Below are 26,633 nucleotides of genomic sequence, written 5' to 3'. Positions count from 1 at the left end.
GCACTATATAAGCTCATACAGAAGGAGAGAGCTTGCTACAGCCAACAGCGACATTCTGAAGAATGTACAGGAGCTGAGAGAGGAGCTGCAGATGAGAGACAGGTTGAAGATGGCTGTTGAAAGCAGACTTTTGCTCCAGAGAAGCTAAGAGAGGAAAGACACCCCAAGAGCAACTAAGAGTGACATTTTTGAGGAACTGCAGCCTAGAGAGGAACATCCTGGGAAAAAGTCATTTTGAAACCAGTTCTGGAGCAGAAGCCAGTCACGTGCCTTCCCGGCTAACAGAGGTTTTCCAGATGCAGCTGGCCATCCTCCAGTGAAGGTACCCGATGGCTGATGTGTTACCTTGGACACCTTATGGCCTTAAGACTGTAACTGTGTAACCAAATAAACCCCCTTTTATAAAAGCTGATCCATGTCTGGTGTTTTGCATTACGGCAGCATTAGCAAACTAGAACACTGGGCAAGTATAAAACCTCCTTAATGGATTGACCAAGCAGCTGATCTATTTGAGAAGTGTTTCAGCATTGAGCAAAAGGAAAGTTTTTCAGTAGGGTCTGCAGTTTTCATGGTCGGGAAATGGGATTGAAGGGGACCTTACAGTGACTGGGAGAGGAATCTCCAGAAGGGCGATGGTGATATAGGCAGAGAGGGTCACTTCATCTTCCACTCCTCCCTGTAAACATGAGAGAGAGTCAGAGGGAGGCAGAGAGAGGGAAAGAGATTATGATTAATTCTACTTCCCGATTTCAGTATATTTTCTTCTCTTGTTTCGTGGAAACTTGCCTCAGTATCTGTCTCTATCAGGCAAAGTATTATCCCTATTCAAAGTACCATTTCCTCCTCCTCTATAATTTCCAGGTTGAATGCTCCTTCCTTGGTGCCCTCCTACATTATCCAGGACATAATCTTTGCAATTTCTCTTTGTCTCATTTCTCCCCTTGCCCTTGGGGGATTTTTCATTGATACATCCTGAGGTTCCAAAGTTCTCGGAGCAGTTCACCTTGATAGCATTGTTGAGCAGTGACCCAGAGCTCATGAAGCAGCCGTCTGCCTTCTGCTTCTCGGACAGCCAGGTGAGGGCTTCCGTAATGTGTGCTTCGTCTATGAAGATGTGGGCTCGAGCCTGGGCAAAAGTCTTCAGTACAAAGGCCGTGAGCCTGAGGGGGGAAATGTGTGGGGTGCTAAGGTCATTTGTTTTCTTGCTTTATTTGGATACCCATCCCCAAAACCCCTCCCCACCTCAATACACAGCAATGAACATCACTGAGCTGAAACTCATAGTTTGGAGACTTTTCCCTTTAGCCTGGCAGCTCCTCTGTTCTTTTTGTTTTGCTGCCACATGTTATTAAATCCATTACTAACAGATCCTTGTTTCCTAGAGCATCTCTGTCATTTTATAGGTTCTGGTTCCTCTGAGCTTCCTTGGGTGGCTGACTAAAACATTTGTTCCATCCTTCTGAGTTTTCTGTATTTTTTTTTTTTTTTCTGATTGCAGATTTCTTACTTTCTCTACTGCAGCTTTATACTCTAATAGACTAACTCCTAATGCCCTGCTTCAAAGATGTGGATATTTTCCTTTACATTACCCTACCCCTCCCACCAGTTTCCAGGTCACTGATTTCCTCGTTTCCCCACGTGATCAGGCTTGTGAGAGAGAGAGAATATTATCTGATACAAAGCAGTCAGGTGTGCTCTGGGAGTAATGGCTGCAGGTTTTCTAGCCTGTTTCTAGAAAAGTGTTCAGCAACAACTTAAGAAGACCAATCATAAATGTATAATGGGGCCAAAGCAACATGAGAAGGAAAAGAGGTGTGGTGTGTTGGATATAGAAATAATCAACTTCAAAGTGTTCTCTGTTCTGCCACTTCTTAGTTGTTTAAGCCAGGGACACTTATTTATTTACACTGAATATCAGTTTCTGCCTCTGTAAAATGAACGTAACAACTCTCACTTCATAAGGTTGCTGTAAGAATTAAATAGGTTAATATATGTATGTGACTTGTACTCACAGCTGAAAGTCAGAATAGATCATTTTTTGTCTTACCAAGTATTGCCCTGTTTCCTGCCAAATTGATCTCCAAAAGTGCTGTAGGAGCCATCGTGATGTTTGTAGTTCAGCTGCCTCTGGTAACCTGGAATGGAAGGTTTCAACCAGTTCATGAAGAACTAGGAAAATGCTAGTTTGAATGTATTATGTCCTCCCAAACACCATTATCTCTGATGTAATCTTGTGTGGGCAGACCTATCAGTGTTAATTAGATTGTAATTCTTTGAGTGATTCCGTGGACATGCACCCCACCCAACTGTGGGTGATGACTCTGGTTGGATAATTTCCATGGAGGTGTGGCCCCACCCATTCAGGGTGGGTCTGAATTAAATTACTGGAGCCATGTAAAAGATCAGACAGAAGGTACAAGCAGCTACAGCCAAGAGGGACACTTTGAAGAAAGCACAGGAGCTGCAGATGAGAGACAGTTTGAAGATGGCTATTGAAAGCAGACTTTTGCTCCAGAGAAGCTACAAGAGGACAAATACCCCAAGAGCAACTAAGAGTGACATTTTTGAGGAACCACAGCTTCGAGAGGAACGTCCTGGGAGAAAGCCATTTTGAAACCAGAACTTTGGAGCAGATACAAGCCACGTTTCTTCCCAGCTAACAGAAGTTTTCTGGACACCATTGGTCATCCTCCAGTGAAGGTACCCGATTGCTGATGCCTTACCTTCGACATTTTATGGCCTTAAGACTGTAACTGTGTAACCAAATAAACCCCCTTTTCTAAAAGCCAATCCATCTCTGATGTTTTGCATTCTGGCAGCATTAGCAAACTAGAACAGCAGGCCACCCATATGTCAGGGAGCCATTGGCATTCCATGGTCCCCTGTGTGCAGGATCTGCCACAGTTTTGTAGATATTATGGATATGTGAAAATAAAACATTGTATTAGAGGATGGGAAGAGTATTGTTTTCATACAAATCACCATCACTGGCCTAATATCTGGTGACATATTCAAACCTAATTGGGAAAAGTCTCATTAGAGTAATAAAGTAAATTTTTTTCTGTCTTACTTACCATTGACTAGATAGCCAATGGCCTTGTATTTGATCTCCTGAGTTAGCTGTTGGGTTTCATTCAGGTAGTTCAAGATGTAGATGTTAGGTGCAAACAGGACCATGTTCTGTTCTCCACAACCATAAGGCATCTGGAGGAGATTCTGTATATTTTGCATAGCAGAACCTAGTATGTCACCTGGGGAATGTGAAAAATTGGATGTCAGAATAATTTCAGTTCGTGAGTAGCCAACATTATTAGAGACAAATGATTTTCATTTTTAGAGTCACATACCAAGTTATCATTTAGGCAAGGGGAAAGTTATAATTAGAGAGTGAGCCTTCCAGGACCCTAATAGAAATAGAAGCTATCAATAAGTTAATAATTAGAATACAGAGGTACAGATAACATATACAGCAGCCGCTGTTTTATCCCGAGTGTCCTAAGTACAAGGTGACTTACCCAAAACCGAGAAGGAGGCTCTGGCAGACTCCTTGACCACATTTGGTGGAAGCTTCAGGGATATTTGCTCAGATATTTCAGTACCTTTGGATACAGATAAACTACATCAAAAGAAGATACTTACCTATGAATGCAATGCAATATAATGTTTAGGAGTGGGGGTTGCAGAGCCATACTGCCCAAGTTTTACACTGGATCTGCCACTTACTAGCTAAGTAAGGTAGTGACCTTGGTAAAGTACCTAACCTCTTCATGGTCTGATTTGCTCAAGTTGTTGCAATGATTCAGTGAAATAAAACATGTAAAACATTCAGAACAGCATATGCAATATATTTATCCTCAAGCAATTTGAGCAGTTATTGTTATTGTTATTAATATTTTTATTATTTTTTTTTTAGCAGTGGTGGTATTACATCTCCTTGAGGAACTCTGGTCACCAGAAATAAGAATTTTGACTTAGGAATGAAATTCACTTTTAAGGAACCAGCTCCTCTTGGCAGTATGTGACTTTTAGATCCCTTTTCCTTCTCACTTAAACATGTTGTGGTATAAAATAGCTCCCCAAAAGAAGGCTAGGTGCAGTCAGGGACCTATGGTTCTCTGATTTAATCACAATGATATCATCTTAGTAAGATAAGTTGCTACACTTCCTTGCTTATTCTATATAGTTTAATGGATTCCCATGGTTATGAATAGATAACATAAATATACCTTAAGTTAGTCCTTCTCAAATGACAAGTGTAGTGTGATGTACTGTTTAAAAGCTACAATGGTTTCTTAATGATATGATAAAGTCCAAATGTAAAGTGTTTTCATTTGCCATGAAAACCTGTTTTTTAGTGAGGTGAGTTGAGTGCCATGTTTCATCTGATTATTTTAGAGAATATCTCCCTTGATTCAAATCTGTCATGGTTCTGCTCTCTTTCTCCCTAGTCCTGGGGCACTCGAAGCTCATACATCCAGGTTTGTTAACGAGCAGCCAATGGGCCATGGAAGTATGAGGGCTGAAATGAACCAAGAAAGCCCCAGTGTTGGTTTTGTCTGTAACATCTGAGCCGTGTTAACTTGCTCTCTTGGGCTCCGTGTCCTCATCTGTAAAATGTGAGTAAAGAAATACTTCATATTATGATAATCTTAATGGAACATTTTGAAAACTATGAGAGTGGTAATATGTGTAGATGTGCCTTGTAACTTAAAATATATACCCCGCCATGGCGCACTGTTCTAACCATAATTATGAGGTTGGACTCTTACCTGATGCACAGGTTACGGAGTTGAAGGTCTTCTCTTGCTCAATACCTTCAGGCTTGGAAGAAAAGAAAGAAAAGGAAGAAAAAAGGATAAAAAACTAGGTTACAGGATAACAACTATGGAATCCTTGCTTTGAAAGGTGGGCTTTACACTAAATGATGTCTAATACTCAATTTATTCTTAGACGATTATAAATTCAGGGACTGGCAGAGAAAATGAGAAGGTAAGAAATTTGAGAACTATATGACTCTTCCGTGAGAGGTGGAGAGATCAAGAAAAGGGAGTAGCTCTTGAAAATTTATGGAAAAATTATTTACAACAAACTGGCAATGCTTCCTGCCATAGTTTTAGGATGGGAAATTCCATTAGTTTATGGGATGGATTGTTTGAGCATGGTATCCTTTGTTATCTCAAGACTGGCCACAGTGCTTTTTATTATTACTACTATTAGGGACTCAGAAAAACATGTCAAGTGGTCCAGACCGACTTACCTCCACCAACAGGGTTTTGATGACTGTGTCTTTTCTCCCAATCTCAGGGACCTCAGCAATCTCATTTCCACACAGCTCTAGGGAATGCACTGCCTCCGCACTCACCGAGAAGTTCACATTCCCTAAAACAAAGAACCTAGAAAAATGAGTATCCATCTGAGTCCTCCCTCACAGCTGAAAATAACCCTATACTGTGTAATTAATTTAATCTCACAACTGGCTGGGATGGGAAATAAAGCAGGAGAAACAAGGCTAATGTGTACTGAATAACCAATATCCAAAGGTAGTGACTGTGGGGCCCAGGTGGGGGTGAAGGTAGCGAGAGAGGGTCAGTGTGGATATACATCAAAGGAAGAAAAGAAATCAACTTTACAGAATTATGTTCATGGAAAGCAAAAAGGAGAATATTGTGCAAAGAGTGATCAGACATCTATACCCTGTTGAATGGCAGGCCATTTTGCAGACTGTCACTCACCTAGAGTTTTAGGAATTACTGTCCAAGCCAAGGTTTGCCGCTCATTTCCACAGACGCAATAGGATCCTTTTCCCTTTTGGTTTTGGGAAGCAAGGAAGGCTGGAGAGGCTTCCAGTTGCACACTGACCTATCACCCGTGAGCAAGGTGAAGACACAGAAGTTATCAGAATATGGAAAGACAATGATGGCATGGAATTGGGGCCAAATATGAGGTGCTGGAGAAAAAATGTATGTGGCTTAAATCCATATATGCTTTGAGAAACATGAGAATGTCAGTGATACAAATCAAGACTGATTATTTGCTAGGAGGATAGGACATTTGTATTGGGGTAGATCAGAGGGATGGGCAGATATAGCAACAGTGGAGGGTAGGGCAAAGCAGCAACGATATGTTGCCCCTAGGATCACTACCTACCGTTTCCTACCTGCTGTGTAGGTTTTTTTTCTTTCTTCCTCCTTTCCCCACTTCCTTCAACACATATTACATGTCTATACTATATAAGGCATAGCAAATTATGAATAGTATATAAGAGGTTTCTGACCTTAAGGATATTATTTTAAAAGGATATAATCTATACATAAAGTTATTATACAATTTACAGAGAGATAACTGCAGTAAGTTAAAGCTATAGATTATGGGAATTTAGAGATGAGGAGTTGGAGAATGACATTAACAGAATTGAGGAAACTCAGCATCAAGAATCTTCCCAGAACAAGGCCTAAATTGAGGGAAAGGATTCTGCTAGTTTCTAGAAATTAAAAGAATAAAAAAAGATCTGTGGTTTGGAAAGCCATGGTTTCAGAAGTTGAAGTGCATCTATCATTGGGTTCTCTCTCTTATAATGTCCTGCCTCGCTTAGCACTATTTATTTGCAGTGCTATTGCATGATTCCCAGAATTATGGGTTGTCTTGGGAACAAAATCTGGAGCTGATTGGCCAATGGCATCTTTCATTATGTCTGCCCTTTCAATTTGCCCTCATTTTTCTTACCCGGATGCATTTGGGAAGGTAGTTTATGACGGTGGCCTTGAGTGTGAAGGCCTCTCCCTGGATCACAGAGTAGGGCATTGTAAGCTCCACAAAGAAGGGCTGGAAGGCTTGGAGAGAGGCAATTGGAGAGAGACCAAGTCCAGTGTCCTCAGACAGGCAGAGGGCCCCTGCCTTCCACTCAGTAATGGTATCAGGAACAGTTACTTCTATTTCAGCCACACCAGATGAGCTGGGGAGGATGGCAATACGAAAAAAAATTAAGCAGGTGAAAATGTCTCTTCTCAAGTGAGAACCCATATTTGTAAAGTTAATGTCAAGAACTGAATCCACTCATGGCTGTGTGTGTGTGCCCACACACGCATACTAGATTATGAATCAGGGACAAGTTGGGAAAATGGAAGTATAAACGGTACCTCTTTCCCTTATCAACCTATGGACACATCACACATGTCTGTAACTTAAATAAAAATATTTGAAGTGATTCAATTTGGTCCTTAAACTACCCTCACTATCATACTATCCCATAAAAGAACATATTTAAGAATCAAGATTCCACCAACTGACAGCTGTGTTTATGTAGCCTGATTTATTTGATGTGTGCTTGTTGAAATCTTGCTGTTTATTGAAAGCTCCCTGAAGGGCATGAGGCAGCTAGCATTTAGATCTATTTAGTTCCCACATCTAATTTCTGGCAGCTTCAGGAATAATTATTTTAGAATTGCTCAGCTTTGAGACAATGACTTTAATAAACCTATATAATTGAAACATTTTATTTAGGTCTATCTTGAAAGGCTGATAGGTAAAGACAATCATTTATAACTTTTCAGAAAGATTATCTTAGAAATGAAAATGCTGGCATATCCACATTCCCTCACTCATAGCAAACGGGGGTAGAGTGAAGCTACTTACTTCACTGTCACCAAATCCCAGATCCAGGTCTCAGGGAAATAGCTCCGCACTGTTTCAGGAATTGGCTCTGGACTTTGTATAGTATTTACAGGTATTGCAAATGAGTTAAGATGAAGACCAGATGGACCCCTTGGTCCAGATGCTATTCCTGAGGCTACTAAAATAAAAGAAAATAACATTCTAGTTAAAGAAGAAAAAAAAGTATTCATTACATGGGACACATGGAAAATACAAGAGAGCAAATTTTCAGTTTGCCTGCTCAGATTGCCTCCCAAGAGATGGAATAATACAAGAGAATTTTGGAAATAATTTGTTGAGCCCTCATTCTCTGAGTAGAAAGGAATCTTTGTCAAGATTGGAAATTCCATATATCCTAGAGATAGCATCATTTTATGTGAATGGAATTTGGAAGCACAAGAGAACTTGGAGAGGATTTTATGGGTTTGGGGGAGAATGATGGGTTTGCAATGTGAGAGAGTACTGATTTATTCTTAGAGTAATTGAACGGGAATTGTGAAACTCTCTTTAGGCAATGTGAGTGATGGTTACACTGAAAATTATTTGATTTACTAATGAAGTGAACAGAATTTAATCATAACAACATTCTGTATACTATATTGAATCTTGCAACCTTATTGTTCTTTGGATAACAAGGCTAATCATTTTATTTTATGAAAGGAGAAATTAAGAATTCAAGACCTGAAACAGAGTTCCTTCCATTGGGTTATCCCAATGGCAAATACATCATTTACAGCAGTGACCAATTAGAGAACTAGACCTGAAGACTATCTGGTCCATCCCATGCCCGAAAGAAGAGTTAGGATCTACACCCATGAATCCCATTTGATATTTCAGAAATACCTGTGGAAAGAACATTTACAGGGAAAAACATATTTCCAGAGATTTTCTCTCAATTGGGAAAAGAATCAATAGAAAGTTCTTTAAAGAATTTTCATACAGTTTCTTTCCCCCATGTCCTTCCATGTGGGAACCATCTCTATCTCCAACTGATTTCTCACTGATGTTCTATTTGCTCTGTCTTTGCTCTTATCTTTAATATTTAAGTATCTAAATGGATGATGCATCCAAATGAACTATGTTCTATTTTCTACCCCAGATGTCAAGGGCCCTCCAACTCCTGCAGCTATAGCAGTTAACAATCCAAGGTATTATGTGTTACCATAACTCCATTTATTGGATGCCAGCTATGTCCTCCTATTGTCTCGTACTCTCAATGCCAACTTGACTCTCCACCTGTCCTTTCACTCTTTATATTAAAGTTCTATTCCTCCTCATGTCATAACTGATAAACTCCACTGTAAATGCCTTTAAATCCATTTCCCACTGCAAAATCTTATTTTTGCTTCTTTTCCCATCTGGCTTCATGAAAATGTGCCCATCCCTGGACTCACCGTTTATATTCTGTTTCTGTTTCGTTCTGATCACAAAATACCTTCAAGTGGGTATTCTGTTGATGCCTTTAAAAAGGGCTGCTCAGCCTAGCTTTGTTATGCCTTTATTCATTTTTGTCCTTCACTATTTTCAAGCAAAAAATTACAAAACCTTGAAACTTTATTTTCTTCTAAATTCTGTATCTAGCATGATCCTTTAAAAATACATATAAGGTCATGCCATTCCTCTTCTAAAAAATTCCCCATTTCACTCAGAGTAAAAATGAATTTCTTACAATGACCTATAAGGCCTTACACAGCCTGGCCTCATTTATTCCTCTGATCTCTCTCTTACTCACTCTGTTCCCACCACACTGGTCTCTGTACTCTCAGAACATTTCAGGCAAGCTCTCACCTCAGAGTCTTTGAGGGGCACTGTGCCTTCAGAACATGAATATGGAGTCAAACTACCTGATTTGAATCCCCACTCCACATCTTATTGGCTGTGGGATCTTACTAGCAGAGTTATTTAGCCTTTCTAGGCCTCAGTTTTTCCATCTGAAAATGGCATTGAGAGACCCTACTCAATAAGGTTACCGTGAGAATCTATCTATCTATCTATCTATCTATCTATCTATCTATCTATCTATCCACCTCTCTCTCAAATATCTCCTGGAACATAGTAAGCTCTACATAGTTATTTTCTATTATTAATGTTGTTTCCTCTGACTGTAAAGCTCTTCTTTCAGATAGTTATATGGTTTGTTCTCTTACTTCCTTCAAGACTTTCCTCAAATTTCACTTTCTTAGTAGAACTTTCACTGACCACTCTATTTATATTTGCAACTCCCTCTAGTCTCTCTATCCTCTTCCCTATTTGAATTTTCCCCACAGCATTTATCATCTCCTAACAAACTATATAATTCACCTATTTATTTTGTTTATTCTCCCTCTAGGCCCATTAAAATATAACCTTCATGAGGTTAAAGAATATTGTTTTCATTATTTGTTTTATATCCAGAAACTGGGTCAGCAAGTATTCAATAAATACTTATTGAACATATGAATGAATGATAACTTTCATAATTGTAACTTTTTCATTTTCATTGTTTTGGGCAGTAATCACTTCTATCACTGTCTAACATAATTTATGTATGTTTTTATATTTCCTTCTCTTTTAGGTCCTATGGTGAGTATTCAAGTTTCCCTCTCCATATATGCTCTTCCATGCTGTAAAAGTCTTGAGAGTGTATGATAGTTTCTCAGAGTTTCTTGTTTTTCAAATTATTTTCAATAACTTTCACAAGGTATTGCAGTTTTCTTAGCTCTTCCGTTGCCTCATACACATGTCATTTGTATTTATCACAAATACATTCTTGTGTATTCATCATACATTTTAGAAGTTCTTTTTTTCTGAGATATATCATATGCCTCAAATGCTATTCTTACCCACTTCCAGAAAACTTCCTTCTCCCTTACATCTTCATGGCTTAAACTCACACTTCTTTTTACCAGGAACTCTCACAATTATTTCCATTTTCCCTATACTTTATTCTCCATCATAATTATATAACATCTTATTTTCCTGACAAAATCATATCTATCATTATTGAGAAACTTTCTGAAATTTGTGTTATTCTTGAAGGTTATATTTAGGGTAAAACAGTCCATAATCCTTTAAAACTGGGATGGCAGCATTGTTCTCTTCACAATGAGGTTGGTTTATAGATGGATTATTATGCTGGCTTGAATCTGCTATGTACCCCATAAAAAGCCATGTTCTCTTAATCCAATGGTGTGGGGGCAGACATATTTTGGAAAGAACCCTTTGATTAGGTTGTTTCCATGGATATGTGACCCTGCCCATTCAAGGTGGGTCTTAATCCCCTTGCTGGAGTCCCCTATGAGAGGTTAAAAGGCAGAGACATTTTGTAGAGAGTTCAGAGAAACTAAGGGAGAAATGCCCAGAGACATTTTAGAGAGAGAGAGTCATTTGAAACCAGAACCCAGAAAGAAGGATCAGCAGACATTGCCATGTGCCTTCCCATGTGACAGAGGAACCCCATATGTCATTGGCCTTTCCTCAGAGAAAGTATCTACCTCTTGATGCCTCAATTTGGACAATTTCATGGCTTTAGAACTGTAAATTTGCAACCTAATAAATCCCCATTAGAAAAGCCAACCCATTTCTGGTATGTTGCATTCCAGCAGCTTTAACAAACCCAAACAGATATTGACCTTAAATGTAGCTCCAGTGTCAAGGAACAAAGCAAACAATTTTTGAGCAGTTAAAACTCTTAATTCCTTCAACTATTTAGTCAAATTCCTTCAATTCATTAATGAAGGACTTGAGGCTTATAGAAGGGGCATGACATGTTCACTTCACACACAGGACCTCTGATTCCCAATCCAAAGTTCAAAGGATATAAATCTTTCTTAACAGATAGAAATCAAGTATTTTGGAGAAAAGAGTTAGTCAGAATCGGGGGTGGGAGGGATGGGAAAGGGTTGGATAAAGGGCTCCAAGTGTAGGAAGATCTGGGGCAGCACAGATGTTTTAATGGCAAGTTGAAGGGTCTAGAAAAAAAGCGTTTTATTTAAACAGTGTTTATGGCCCTGGGTTATGTGATATTTCTGCTATGTTTACACTGTTCCTTTTCACCAGTGAATCTGAATCTTCAAGATGCAACATCTCTATGAATGTCTTTCCTGATTCCATATCAGAATTATTCTCTCCTTCCATTGTGAACCTCTCTCTTCCTGTATAGTACATCAAATCTTTTATTTCATTTGATTTTGTGGCCTGAAGTATCTGACTCTTTAAGAAAAACTGGTCACTCTGGCCACGTTACTTACCAGCTAAGCCACCTCAGCAGAAACAACTTATCTGAATCTTGGTTTCTTTATGGATAAAATGGTGATGAGTCTTCATTAGCTAACTCATTTTACCATTTTTAGCAAAGTCACATTGTTGGATATGATGCAAAACTTAGTATTTTACCTCCATAACCCAGTGGTGGTATTCCTCTTGGGGGCGGTAGGGGGTAGTATGTTGAACATGACGGTGGTTTTCGGATCTTTGAGTTGGTGAACACTTTCAGCCCCATACCCTAGGAAAAAATGACCACTCAATCAAGTTGTAATCCTGATTAGAATGTATAAAATATGATTTTCTCAGAAATTGCTCTATGTAGTTCCAACAGCTTTAATGCTATATTAATTCCATGGAGATACCCAGAAATCAAGAAATATAAATGGAATGGTAAAATTACTATACTTTACAGATTTTTTAAGATTTTATTATTTATGGTCTTTTGAAGACAAACTAAATATACCTAAAAATACTCGGATGAATAGGCAGAGGTCAGTGTAGCTCTGACTCTGACATCCTAACTGGGTGATCTTAGAGACTTTAACGTCTTTATTAACTTCATTTTTCTCAGCTGAAAAGTGAAGAAGCCAGGCTAACTGACTTCTAAAATTAGATATAAAGTTCTAAGCACATAAAAAAATTCACAAGCCATAACATTAATAAGTTAATAAGGATTTTGCCTTCAGGAAGCTATGTATATCATCTTCATCAAAACTTGCAAAGGGCAGATAGAAGGCTCCATGATGAGTGATATAAGGATCTGAACAGCTTGCTTGTTTTTCCTCCTCCTGGTCCACATTTTCAGGGAAGCCAGTGAGATCCTTCACAGTTAACATGTTATACACCTGTAACAGAGGAGAGATTAAAGGTAAAACTCTTGTCTGCTTTTCTTTTAATATATTCAATGAACTGAGAGAAATATGATAATTATCATCAGTCTTTTCTTGTGTACCTTCATGGACCTGGCAAATTAGGGAGAAGAGGAAGATTTTTGCTTGTTTGTTTTTAAAATGTTTTTGTACTAAAGATATGAAACCTATGAAATGGGACCCAAGGATTAAAAAAATCTCAAGTTTCTGGGGATCAATTTTACCTTACCTATACAGCTTAGAGGCAAAACTAGACCAACTACAGGAAGGAGCTCTAATTTGCCTTTGTATTTGATAAATAGTTAATGCATTGGGGAATTTAGGTAGGAATTACTATTGGCACCTGTTAAGCTTCTACATCTACCTAGCTTTGTTTTTTGATAGAAGAACCAAATAGGCACATGTATGAACACATACCATCTACATTGGAAAGACCAATGTTTATGCAATAGAAAACTGTGGAAGCCAGGTGCAGACTGCTGCCTTTGCCTGTGACCCACAAATAGACTCTGTGCTCAGGACTAGATGTGTTACCCTGGCTTCCAGGACCTGATAATAATTGTGGGCTAACTCCCTCCTTGGGGCCTCTCAGAGGGTGATCTGTCTGTGCATTCCGTCTCCTTTAGCGCTGAGCACATGTAAGCACCCCCAGACTAGGTACGTAGGTTTTACGGCACCTGGCCCACCCCCACTGCTATAGCTGTTCCCAGTGTGGAGGGAGCTACATTCTTCCATTATGGCACAAGAAGGATATGCATAGATCATCTGCCTTCATTGGTTGTGGATTGTGACCCACTGGCCATGGGGGAATAATGCCCACTAGGGAAGCTTGCCTTAATCTGTTTATTCTGTTTGAATACATATTGTCCATTACCTGTGTGAGTTGTGTTTTGCTCACGCCCCTGGCAATTGCAAAACAAGGAATGGGTTTAGACCCTAAGACTGTATTCCCGGTGTCTGGAAATGCCATGCTCTTGCTACCCTCCATGCACTGAGACTCTCTCCTTGGAGGTGATAGTAGGTCTCTCTTTTCTGACCGGCAATTTGGAACAGCAAGCAGAGTGCCCACACTCTTAAACAAATACAGGCTACTTTTAATGGAAAAAAGGATGGCAAATGACCGAGCTCTGAGGATTTATTCCTGGGCTGGAGTAAGACAGAATCCTAATCAAAGAACCTCCAACATTTGTCCAACTGGATCTCAGAATTTCCATGGACCAGTGGACTCCTGTGTGCCTCTCGTTTTCCCCTTTTTGATCAGTAGTGTCAATAGTGATTCTTCTCTGCCTGTTTCCCCAGTTTATGTTGGGCATGAGGGGGCAGATAACTTTTTAGTTGAAGATCTTCATATCTAGAGGAACTCCGTTGAGGAACTACACCCAAAATATCATCTGTACCTGAACCTGATATATATGATGAGGCTCAGCCTTCAAACTGTTGCTATATTGGATGAGATTTTAGGAACCTTGGGAAGGAGGTGAGTGTATTTGACATGTGGGAGATCATGAACCTTTGGGGGTCTGAGGACAGACTGCAAAGACAGCCTCGAAATTGCCCCCAATAATCTGTGTCACTTGGTAATTCCTTGGTGTAATTTCTCCCATAGTGAATAGGGTTGCCCTGTACAATCAGTAGGATATTGTGGACATGACGGTGGGGACCATCAAATAAGCGGAGAATCTTAACAACATTTAGCTTTCACTAAGATGATTGTGAAACATGAGTAATTGGGTTTAGATTTGATTCCATGTAGAAACAGAAGTTGTGTCATGGAAGGGATCAAAACTTGTAGGCAGGGTATCAGAATGACATCTCAGCTCAGCCACTTATTTTGCACAAATTTCTTAACTTTACTGAATCTTATTTTTCACCTCTTAAAATTGAGTTTTTACCTACTCTCAGGGATGTTGGGAGGATTACATTTAAACATGCAGGTGAGAAAGCTTGGGGAACTATCAGGTCCTAGATCAGTCTTTGGTAAGTTTGTTTGTTGGTATATTTGACTCTCAGTAGGGGATGCTCGTTGTGAGCCCCCGGCGAGGCCCTTGCTGCCTCCCGAGGCTGACGGGAACTCACCGAGGACGCGGAGAGCTCAGCCTCGGGCTTCAGGAGCAGCACGCTTTGGTCCACGGCGCGGAGGGCGCAGAGAGACGCAGGGGAAGCTGCAACTCTCAGGTGGGCGTGCGAGGCCGGAAGACTTCGTGCTGGGCTGAAGCTCAAATCCACCTGCGAGAAATGAGGGAAAAGTCATCCAACATTTTCTCTACTTATGCAATCCTGTAGTCATTGACATTTCCCAAATCATCCTTGCAGTTTTTTCTAATTGATCTTTTCAAAGAACCAACTTTCGGTTTTGCTAATTCTCTATTGCTTTTTTATTCTTATTTATCGCTGCTTTAGTCTTTGTTATTGCCTTCCTTCTGCTTGCTTTGAGTTCAGTTTGTTCTTCTTTTACTACATCCTCCGGTTGTGAGGTTAGGTCTTTGATTTGAGATCTTTCTTTTTTAATGTAAGCATTTAGACCTGTAAATTTTCCTTCAGCCATACCTTTGCTGCATTCCATAAATCTTGGCATGTTGTGTTTTTGTTTTCATTCACTTTTTCCCTAATTTCCCTTGTGATTTCTTTGACTCTGGTTGTTTAAGAGCATATTGTTTAATTTCCACATATTTGTGAATTTTCTGGTTCTCCCTCTGTTATTGATTACTAGCTTCATTCCATTGTGGTTGGAGAAGATACACTGCATGATTTCCAAATTTTTAAATTTATTGGGACTTGTTTTTGCCTTAACATATGGTCTTTCCTGGAGAATGATCCTTGTCCACTAGAGAAGACTGTGTATTCAGTTGCTTATTGGGTGAAATGTTCTATATATGTCTGTTAGGTCTAGTTGGTTTAGAGTATTGTTCAAGTGTTCTATTTCCTTAATGATTCTCTGTCTAGATGCTCCATCCATTATTGAATGCCATTACTGAAGTCTCCTACTATTAATGTAGACCTAGTTCTCCCTTAAAATCTGTCAATATTTGCTTCATATATTTTGGGGCTCTGCCATTATGCATACATATTTATAATTGTTATAATTTTTATGTTTTCTTGTTGAATTGGCCATTTTATCAGTATTGAGTGACCTTTGTCCTTTGTAACTTTTTGACTTAAAGTCTGTTTTATCTGATATTAGTTTAGCTACCCAAGCTCTCTTTTGGTTGTTGTTTGCATGGTATTTATTTTCTCCATTCTTTTACTTTCAATCTACCTGTGTCTTTGAATTTAAGCTATCTTATAAACAGCACATAGTTGGATCATGCTTTTTTTATCCATTTTGCCAAGCTCTGCCTCTTGACTGAACAGTTTAATGCATTTACATTTAAAGTAACTACTGAAAATGACTTTTCTCTGCCATTTTTCTATTTGGCCTCTGTAAGTCTTATACCTTTTGTGTCCCTCAATTCTTCCATTAATGCTTACTTTCATATTTATTTGATTTTTTGTATTGTACTATTTTGAGTCCCTTTTTATTTATTTCTGTATATAATTTTCATACATTTTCTTTGTGGTTAGCATGGGACTAAAATTTAACATCCTAAATCTATAATTTGATACCAACTTAACTTCAACAGCATAGCATACATCTACCCTGATCCTACACCCCTCTGTCCTCCTCCTTTTTGTTGTACTTGTCACAAATTATATCTTTATACATTGTATTTCCCAAACCATAGATTTATCATTACTATTTATGCATTTGCATTTTCAAACCTGTAAGAAGTAAAAAGTGGAGTTACATATCCAAAAATTCAATCAATTTGAATTTTTGGGTATGTAACCAAAAAATACTGGCAATTATAGTTACCCATGATACTGTACAAACGTGATGGCTTCTCTGCCTGATGTGCATATGAGCCAATCCATGACACCAGGGTTTCAAAGAAAGAAAGAGATTAATGCTACACAGGAAGCAGGAGATCAGCTGCCCTTTGGCCCAAAATTCTGTTCACATTCAGTTTTATAGTGTCAGTGAGGAACCTCTTTTCTTATCTTTCCTTCACTGTTTACTGACAACATTTATTCAATAGTTTGTCCTGTCCTAAGGAGACAACTAGACAACACAAGGGATAGATAGCTGGTTTGATTTTTAGAGGCCCAGCTTTACCTCTGATTCATGGTGAAGTGCTCAGTAGCTAGAGGTGGAATGACAATTATTCTAGGTATTTGTATTTTTCTTTCAGGTTTTTGGAACTTTTGAGTGTTAGTGTCTTGCATACATCACAGAATGAAATTAACACAGAAGGGCACCGATGACACAACATTTAATTACGTTTTATGTGGTAAGAAATTTTGTGTAGCTGTAAATGTATTGTGCTAGGTGCCTAGAGATTTGGCTCTGCCATTAATTTCTTGGGAACCTTTGGACAACTCATTTTACTTTTCTGAACTCAACTTTCTCTGGGGTAAAATAGATGGTACCTAGAAAACCATTCTTTTTTTATGCTAAAGATGCTCACCTTGTTGTCTAGACAGTTTTCAATCTCAAACTTCTCAGAATCTCCAATGACTTCTCCATTTGATAAAATGGTAAAGATGAACAATCGTGCAATGGGAGCAATGTCTGACTCCACAGGGAAAGATAGGGAAAAACTGCCTTTCACTGGAGCATGGAGAGAATGAGACAAAATGGTCACGTGTCACGAAACAGTTGCTTGGTGTTAACCAGTTCAGAGCTGGGCCTATGCGTTCCACAGCTTAGTCTTGTTAATTGTCTTTCTAGTTATTTGGTGAAATTAATAGGCTGTTGTCTCTCCACAAGAATGCATCTGCAAGATAAATTAATGAATTCCTTCTGCTCACTTCTTTATTTGATTTTCCTCTGAACATTGCCTAAACCAACTTAAATCTCAACAGCTAAAAATTATTTTGCTAGTATGTATATGAAGAATGACAACCATTTTATTTAGATGTCAGACTAGAGATGATTCCAAATTTAAATACAGAGCTATACATTGCAAGACATAATCATAGTATTTACTTCTTTTTCAAATACTTTTTAAAAAGCTCTGCAGGTGAAAAATGTTCATCATAATTGGATTTCCTGAGAGACTATGCAATTCTGGATGTTTTCATTGCAACTACAGACTGTAATGAGTACCGTTAATATATTCTACCTGAAGGATTAAATTGTACTCAGATAACATTTTGGAAGATACATTAAGCTTTTTAAGTCTAGCTAAGGAGCCACAAAATGGTTACAAAAGGGCAACAGCAAAAATTCTATTTTCTAAATGGTCCATTGGTGATGGGTAGATGGCCTTCATTTAGTTAAATAAAAGTTAGTAACTGTAAAAAAGCTAGGCATTTAAACTAATAATAGGAATGTCTATTGGATATTGGTACATAAAGGGAGACAGAAAACCAGTTGCCGTTAATTCCATATCTTCTCTCTCTACAACTCTCCTACTCAAGCTATTAGTCTTTAAATTTTGTTGCTTCCAAGATCTTCCCCAGTAATATGTTCTTTGTTGTTAGAAAATGGGAGCAATTAGAGAATGCAGAGTCATAGGACAACAGACTTTAGACATTGTTGAAACTCAAAATAACAGGACAATGGGTGATTTTAATTATAAGACAATTATAATTGATTGTAATTCTTTTTTTTGGACTACAAATATTTAAAAATTATGGCTAATAGCCTCATTTTATAAACAATTTTATTAAAGCCCTGTGATTTTTGATGCTCAGTTAAAAACTGACTGTATGAAGAATGAGGAATTTTCCAACTCCATGTAAATTTTACTATAGCTTAACATTGTTAACTCTGAAGTGCTTTATGGAGCAAAATACTAAGTTTGGAAGGAGAAGGGGTTTAAAATACTACTAAAATATAGTTGTGGCATTCATTTTCTGTCCAACTGGAGGAATCAAGTTTTAACTAAGACCTCTAAAAGGAAGTAAGTTCCACTCTAAAAAGAGAGAAATTTGCCCTCTGTGCCTTGAGCTAAACGTAGAAGGTGGAGTAGATTGAAATATCTCAAGAGAAATTATGGCAGACTTTTTTTTTTAGTTTACTGGAAGTAAACTAAGCCTTTTAATAAGGAAATTTGTGAATACTTTGTTATTTAAAATCTAAATATCAAACAGACTCAGACATAGTTCTGAAATTAGTAATTTGGCCCTGATGTTAATTATAAATCTGCAAAGGATAGACTAGTAATAATATGAGACAGCTAAACTTGAGCTATTAAAAAATTTGAATTCAGACAAAATGTGAACAAGTTCTGTTCTCATGTAGTCAAGGGTTTTTTGTAATTCTTTAGTGGAGAGCAAATTGGTAATTGATAACAGTTAAAATGTGTAAACATTTTAAATTATAAGTAATCATGATTCAAACAATTCTAGACAGAAATAAACAAAATTCTTTCCAATTGTTGGCTCAATTATTTTCAATAAATTTTTGTGATATCTTCATGAAGTAAATAATTAAGGTACTCTTCCTGATATTACTGTATAGATATTTCTAGGCAGATAGGCCCTTCTTATTATGAATGAAGCTCCAATTAAAATGTCAGAAAAGAATAAATCAAGAAAATGATTTTTAACACACTCACCTGTTTTTGCAAATGTGTTATATGCTGCATTATTACAAGAAAATAGAAAAAAGGGTGACAAGATAGAACACTGCACACCATAGGATCCATTATCCCTATATAACTATCCCCACATGAATATTGGGGACCATAATGTTCAAAACTGTCAGCAGTCTTTCCTGTTTAATTTAAACAATTATTAATTGTTGAGCATACTGATTAGTAACTGTTTTAAATTGCAACAAACTCCCCTTCCAATATTGCTTCTATATTGGACAATGAAAAACAATTGGTATTTTATTTTTCCAGCTTGGTAAGGGAAAGAAATATAAAAATGAAAAAAAAATATTAGAGATTGAACAAATTTTGAGTTATTAAGTTTAGCTCTGGGTGGAGTAAAGATTGGAGTAATGTTTGCCTAATTCAGAGTAATTACAAGAATGTTCATGGGTCTCTTTCCAGTGGCTTTTCTCTTGATAAGGATTGAATTAGAATAGAAAACAATCTCGGTTCCCTCCTCTCCAATTTATTCATGAAATGAAACCAATTTCATGTGCCAAGTGCCCAATGTCATGCCGGCAGCATAACCCCTTCTCTCCTTAAGTAAGGTAGGGTATGCAGAAGGCCTCTAGCCCAGGGTCTGATGCAGAAAATAAAATACCTGTCACCTTTCTTCCTCCCCATTCTCCTTGCTGCTTAGCTTTTCCTTCTCTGTAATATTCTGTTTAAAGATGGTCAAGGCACATTTATTGTTAAGGAAAAAATAGAAGGAAGCTTACATTTAAAAAATGTTTTATTTTCATGTCAGACAGAAGAGACAAACTCAAGTGAAAAAATAGTGTGCCTTAGCATGGTGCTTGTCACATAAGTAGACAATCAAATTTATCTGTTGACTGATGTTGAATAAAAAAATGCCAAAGAATCACAGAGAGACTCTTTAATTTTCCTTTGGGTCCTCCTTCTTAGTTTGAATGGATAAAGGAAATAATTTCTCCACTTCTGAACCGTATCTCAAGTGCAAGGGTGGATGTGTTGGGGAAGAAATGGAAGACAGGTTTGAGGATACTCACTGTCTCCCGGCTCTACAGGCAGAACCTGGCTTCCTGATCTGAGGATGCTTCCCTTAGCCATGATCTGCAAAGAAAAATCGACATAAAGGAAGCTTTCTTCAACCTGACATTTTTCAACAGCTTATCCTCCACATGACCAGTGTTTGGGTGTTGAGTCTCTGCTGGAAAGAACCAACCTCATGAAAATTCAGACCCAAGGGGAACATGGATGAGAAAGCAAAATGGCAGTGCTCAGGTAATTTTGAAATTTCTGGCCCCATTGACCACTCTTGTTCTCTGAGAAGCTCAAAATATATTCTGTGGCCTTGTTCTTACCAGGTAATAGAAAGTGAGCTCTTTCTGGTCCCCTATGGTCTGTCCATTGAGTATATAGTAGGCCTTGATAATCTGTGTTTGGCCACAGGGCAGGGTTCCAGTTACAGGCTCCAGTTGAATATAATTCCCGCTTGAGGAATAGACATGTTTTGCAATGTGCTGAGTTCCCCGGTGTTCTTCTTGTATCCATGTATAGCTAAAACAGAAGTTAGGTTTCTCATGGTAGACCTGATAGAACAGAAAAAAAAAAAAAAAAAAAAAAAAAGAAGAATCAATGTTAGCTTTAAATTCTGCACTTTAGCTTCCCACCAAAATGAACAGATAAAAATGTTTTGTCTTTTACTTGAAACACTCTGCTGGCCTTCCTCATCCCTGTTGACCACCGAATAAACAATTGTCAACCTCCTTGCATTGCAGAGATTAAAAGGTAATCATCCACAAATTTATCTCCTTTGCTTTGATTCTGCTAACTCATCACTGCTTTGACTTTTTATTTCCCTGCTGCTCAGAGCCCGAGGAATGAGAATGATAAGATCTGAACAAGCAGAAAAGGGAATCCTCAGATAACAGAAGTCCCTTTAATTTGGCTTAATTAAAATGATACTATATATTATTGTAATATCTTATTACCTTATAGGTCTCAATATTTTAAATAAATAATCTTCAGTAAGTCAGCACTATGAGTCTATCACTGTTGTGAATAGATACAAAGGCATTGATTTCTCAGGCCTTTGTCATTTCTGGACTTTTAATACAGATACCATTTAGCAGAAAATTCCTTCTTTTCCTCCTGCAATGGTTGCCCCTTGGCTCTTTTCTGGGGGCACTTATATTTTTATCTAAAATTTTTAGGAGTATTTTGTGGATCCTTCTATTTGTTCTCACAATAATCCTATTTTAATTTTCTTTTTAAATTTAATTAAATTATTACTAATTATTTACTGATCTGTTAACTCCATGAATACAGGAACTTTTCCAATGCAGGGACTCTGTTTATTCATCTTTTCATTCTTAGGGAATAACAGGTATTCATCGTATAGAAAGCATTAAGCATCATTACATATTTTTATATTGAATTAACATGTGGACATTGAGAAATGGAAATAATTTACATGCAATTTAGCTAAGCTGGAATAAATAAATTATAGTCTTTTACTACTTCTTTCCTTGAGGTTAAAACCATAAAAGTTTCTTAGCATAGAAATCTTTTGTTCACAATCATTAGGATATATATATTAAGTGTGTGTGTGTATGGTTCTGATCACTTTACAAAATATCTAAAAGGATATGAAAAAAGGAATATAAAACAAATTACACAAATTGCTTACGAACTGAAGGAACTGGTATTTTTCAGGATCAAAATCAAATGAGAATAACTGTTTTGCATAATACTGTTTATAAAATTTTAAAGATAATGTTAAGGAAATGATCAGGATCTTCTATAGTACCTCTTTTAATGCCTTCATTATTTTTCATGAAATTCTGTTATCCCCAAATTTATAACCCCGAAGTTGGGCAATTTCTTACTCTTCTCTCTAAATACAGTCTGTGGGCTTCTTCACTTCTAAGTCACTGTTTCTAAAGTTTCTCTTTGTCCTCAGGGTTTGGTTTTTTTATACTTACTATGACAAAAAGTCTTTTAGCCAGGACATTGGTGGTATTGATGGAAAACTGTACAAGACCCTGTTCATTAGTAGTTGTGTTGTAATGATAGTTGGCTTCATTGGCAGTGATGAAGACGAGTTTATTGGGAAGGGGCATGCCTTTCCCATCCTCCAAGAGCACCTGCAAACAAAAAGCAGTTGATAAATTATGTGAATAATACTCAGAGAGGGCAGAACCTATGGGAGAAAGCTCTTTTGCTGCTGCAACTGAACAAAACCCTTCCCTTCCATAATTGTTTCCTTCCATTTGGATCCCCAGGTCTTCCATAGCTTGTCTATTTTTGAAACCTTGCAGTATTTCCATTAAGACCAGTACTAACTATAATATGAAGGCTACATAGTGTGGACCTAGAATCATCCTTAAACTGGATGCTTTTCCTTTTGTACTTAGGTAGAGACTGGAGTGCATGACTTTTGTACTCTGCTCTACTCCTAACAAGCTACTTAACTTCTCTGTGCTTTATTTTTCCACATTTGTAAAATGGGGATAATAATAGTGCCTCCATGGGGTAGTATTGAAGATTGAAATTAGTTAATCCATTTAAGGTAGCTTAGAAGATAACATGGTAACTGCTCCCATAAATGTTAATAAAAATATTATTATTATCTCATGAAACAAACCATTTAAGAAAACCCACATGACAGGGTTTCTTTTTGAGAAAGTTTAATATTTATAAAACTGGTAAAATTAACTATTAATATTAATGAAATGAAGATTTCTCTTTATTTTATTATTCTTAAAACATATACCTTAAGCTTGGAAACAAGATAGTAAGAATAATCATGAAATGCACACTATTATAATATCTCTGCTTAAAATTAAAAATACAAATTTGTTTATTTTTAAATAGAACAAGCAATATAAAGAAGGATCCCCACAGCCATGAATTGGTGAGAAATTCTCTTAAAAGTCTGATGCTGGCTGGACAGTGGCAAATATATTTACTTATTCTAAAACTGGAGTGTGGGGAGGTTTGACATAATAACTAAGTCAAATTACATTAAGTATCTTAATATGTTAAATATTTAATAATATAAATAATATTTACTTAATATTTAGTTAAGTAATAATTAATATTTAGTTCTAAATATGCAAAAAAGCAATAGTATCTCTGCTTCTCTTAATATCAGGTATGTGTTTATACATTTCATCAGTGACATTTATAAGGGAAATTATGCAGTTCTTCTTGATTACATGATTTTGGTAATATTTATTAATTGATAACCCTAACTGTGTACAGGCTATATCATTGTGTCCTGGGCTGCTTAGACACCACTGGACACTTTGTTTACCTGTGAATTGCAATATACTCTACCTGCCCAAAGAATGGGATTCCTCGTCTAAAGTGCGAATCCACTTTCACAAATGTGAGCTTGGTTGCAATATTTGTGATTTCACTGGTCGCATTTCCGGTTAATACCAGGTCTGAAAAATATATAGAAAGTTACCTTAGCCCTAAAATTGCTTTTCGATCACCTCCTTTGTGACACTTATTTTGTTATGAGAAATAAATCAGTGTTTATTGTTTTGTCTCCTAATCCATTTAATAGTCAAACCTGTTCCCTCTTCTCTGATCTTGGCTTCCACTTTAAGATTCATTTCAAAACCTGCATTTTTAATCTGGAACAACACGGTTTTCACTTGTCGGTTGATGCAGCCATTGCTATCTAGCTAGAATAAAAAAAAAAAGTCATACTGATTAAGACCAATAGTCACTAAATTGATTATTTTCTTTTTAATGCCAAGACAACTTCTTTGAGTTAAACATGTTAATGAACCTTCATGAATTTAATATTAGTTCACATCTGCTTTGTAATCAATAAGGTTAGTCATCAAAATGAGAATTCTCTTGACTAGGAACAAAAATTCCTCTTTTTAGCGGGGGGTGGGGTGGGAGGGATGGCGCACCTGACGTTTTTTTCTAGTCAATCAAATGGAGTAGCTCACCAGTTGTCAACAAGGATAGCCCCTCAGAGAGAATACTGAATACTAACCTGTTGACTGAATTCCTCACAGACATCAGGCTTATAACAATTAAAAGAGAGGATTAATTTTCTGCATATGCGCACAGTTGCGAGTCCTGGGACAGGTTTCCCATAGGTATATCTGTCACAGAAGGAAAAAATCAAGACCTGAGGGAGGGAATCTACATTTCCTGCTATCAGCCTACCTACAACAGATACTCTCTGCAGTTCCCTGTATATCCTTATCATCTGGAGTGCATACTAAGTAGCAACAGTTCTGGAAAACGCCTAACAAAATAATACCCATTAAAATCCTTGAAACTTGACTGCACTGTACCACCAAATTTCCTCTGGAATTTTAAAAAATTTCTTCCTTTTAGCCTATTCATTGTATTCATTATTTTCATTTTATTATTACAAAATCAAAACTTGTTATTTATACCGAATGAGCAAATTTAGATGCTAAATAGAGTGAAAAATATACAAGAAAATCCAACACAATCATATCACACACAAAAACAAAACCCTGAGAATACCATGAGGCATATCCAAAAAATGTAATTTGTCTGTGTGTGATGGTAAGGAAGGGTATGAATGTGTGTGTGTGTGCACATGTGTGCCCTTAATTCGTTCTCTCTGTTTCTGAATGAAAACGGAATAATTGATAATCATTTTGTTTTGGGGGCATTAGTTTTTTTTTTTTTCCATTGCAAATGCCTCCAATATCACTTCAACATAAAAAAATAGAACAAAATCAGGACAACTTGTTCTGAAACTCCTTTCCAGAAGATAGATATCTACACTAGGGTGTATTAAGAAGGACAGTTTCTTCCTTGGCCATTACTCTGAGGCAGAATTGGGGCAGAGGACAGGAGCTTTGATACTTCAAGTATATATATATTCAGGTTGGCATATTTCTTTGCCCTGCATTCTCCCTTTGCTTCTGCAGGTTTGGCAGAAATCCTCAAGGTTTAAAGGAACTGTAAGAGTTATTTGCAGTTCACCACATGTTAAAGTAGAAGGGATCCTCATATATCATGTGCACCTCCTCAATTTACTATTGAAAACAGGGGGCTGCACCAGTAAAACTGAGTTATTGGCAGGAGATTTATACTCATAACTGCTGATGTCGGGTCCAGCATTCTTTATGATCATAAAATTAGTCATTGGATAATACATATTAAATTTAAATCACCTCTATAAAATCTAATTTTTGGCTTCTAGGCATTAATTGATGTTTCTTCTGTGATCTTTAGACTTCCCTGTCACATTATTAGTCACTCCTGTTAGCTCACCCCCCTTTCTCCTCTATGACAGTATTTATCAGGGTAGACACATGAAGAAAAGGAGAAAGTGAAATTGATTGGAGTAGAACATTCTGGAGAAGAGATCACTCCAGGTTAATAAACAACTTGTCCTGTCATCACACCAAGTGAATCCATGCAAAAAACCCAAAGTATCCTCGTAAAATTGGCTAGAGGAGAAATTAAAAATAATTAACTCAGTACACCACAAGGAAACAAGTAGGCAAAGTTAGCAAGTGAGATATTTACAGGTCAACTGATTTGCTCCTTAATGCGCTAATGCAATGGGAAAAAGGAGATTATAGATGTAAAAAACCTGTAAGATATTTATAGATCTTTACGACTTGTTTTAAAATATTCCAGAAAAAAATAATTGGAGAGGAGGGATGAAAATGGAACAAAACTGGGAATATGTCATAAGTTTTTGAAATTGGATGATAGGTATATGAAGTTTCATTTCATTATTCTCTCACCATTTGCATTCAACTGAAAATTTCCATTATGAACAGTTGAAATAAAATGGTAATTTTAAGATACAACAACCAAATGTTCTATAAGAATTTTTAGGAAAACTGAGGATACTTGACTGTAGACTTGGAATTATTATTAGAATATTAGTTTTAATTTTGTTAAGTCTGATGATGTTATTGTGATTATGAAGGGAAATGTCTATATATTTTTTATAGGTACATCCTACTGCATCTAGAGGAGAGTGTCATGATCTCTGTAATTTATCCCAAAATGATAAAGTAAAATAATGATCATGCAAATATGGAAAGATTTTAACAATTATTAACCATGATATGGCTCTCTCTACTCTTTTACATATTTGAAAAGTTTAATAATAAACAGTCAAAATAAAAAGAAGTCATTGGCTGTGTTTTAAAACTTCAACTTCCATATGAGACCAAGGGAAGAGGTATCTATTTGGTACAGGATCTAAATTTTCTAAACGGTACAACTCTACAGT

At 37.2% G+C, this 26,633-nt stretch overlaps 1 protein-coding gene across 2 annotated transcripts in view; it reads right to left on the bottom strand.

Moving 5' to 3' along the window:
- Nucleotides 1–26,633, bottom strand: part of LOC119542201 (PZP alpha-2-macroglobulin like) — a 44,913-nt gene that overhangs the window by 8,702 nt on the left and 9,578 nt on the right. The window contains exons 8-27 of one of the 2 annotated variants that reach the window (XM_037846772.1): nt 24,390–24,501; nt 23,952–24,066; nt 23,711–23,820; nt 22,354–22,515; nt 20,731–20,958; nt 20,416–20,479; nt 17,270–17,412; nt 14,841–14,990; nt 12,576–12,740; nt 12,025–12,133; nt 7,633–7,789; nt 6,724–6,952; nt 5,733–5,859; nt 5,258–5,379; nt 4,770–4,821; nt 3,516–3,599; nt 3,075–3,251; nt 2,048–2,135; nt 1,004–1,160; nt 602–676 (exon numbers count right to left, since the gene is read on the bottom strand). In XM_037846772.1, coding sequence (XP_037702700.1) covers nt 602–676; nt 1,004–1,160; nt 2,048–2,135; nt 3,075–3,251; nt 3,516–3,599; nt 4,770–4,821; nt 5,258–5,379; nt 5,733–5,859; nt 6,724–6,952; nt 7,633–7,789; nt 12,025–12,133; nt 12,576–12,740; nt 14,841–14,990; nt 17,270–17,412; nt 20,416–20,479; nt 20,731–20,958; nt 22,354–22,515; nt 23,711–23,820; nt 23,952–24,066; nt 24,390–24,501 — 2,626 coding nt within the window. The remainder of the gene's footprint in view (nt 1–601; nt 677–1,003; nt 1,161–2,047; nt 2,136–3,074; nt 3,252–3,515; nt 3,600–4,769; nt 4,822–5,257; nt 5,380–5,732; nt 5,860–6,723; nt 6,953–7,632; nt 7,790–12,024; nt 12,134–12,575; nt 12,741–14,840; nt 14,991–17,269; nt 17,413–20,415; nt 20,480–20,730; nt 20,959–22,353; nt 22,516–23,710; nt 23,821–23,951; nt 24,067–24,389; nt 24,502–26,633) is intronic. The other variant, XM_037846773.1, reaches the window with a different exon arrangement.

Source organism: Choloepus didactylus, chromosome 8 (assembly GCF_015220235.1).
Source record: "Choloepus didactylus isolate mChoDid1 chromosome 8, mChoDid1.pri, whole genome shotgun sequence".
NCBI classification, from domain to species: Eukaryota; Metazoa; Chordata; class Mammalia; order Pilosa; family Megalonychidae; genus Choloepus; species Choloepus didactylus.
This window is presented reverse-complemented; position numbering and strand designations above follow the sequence as displayed.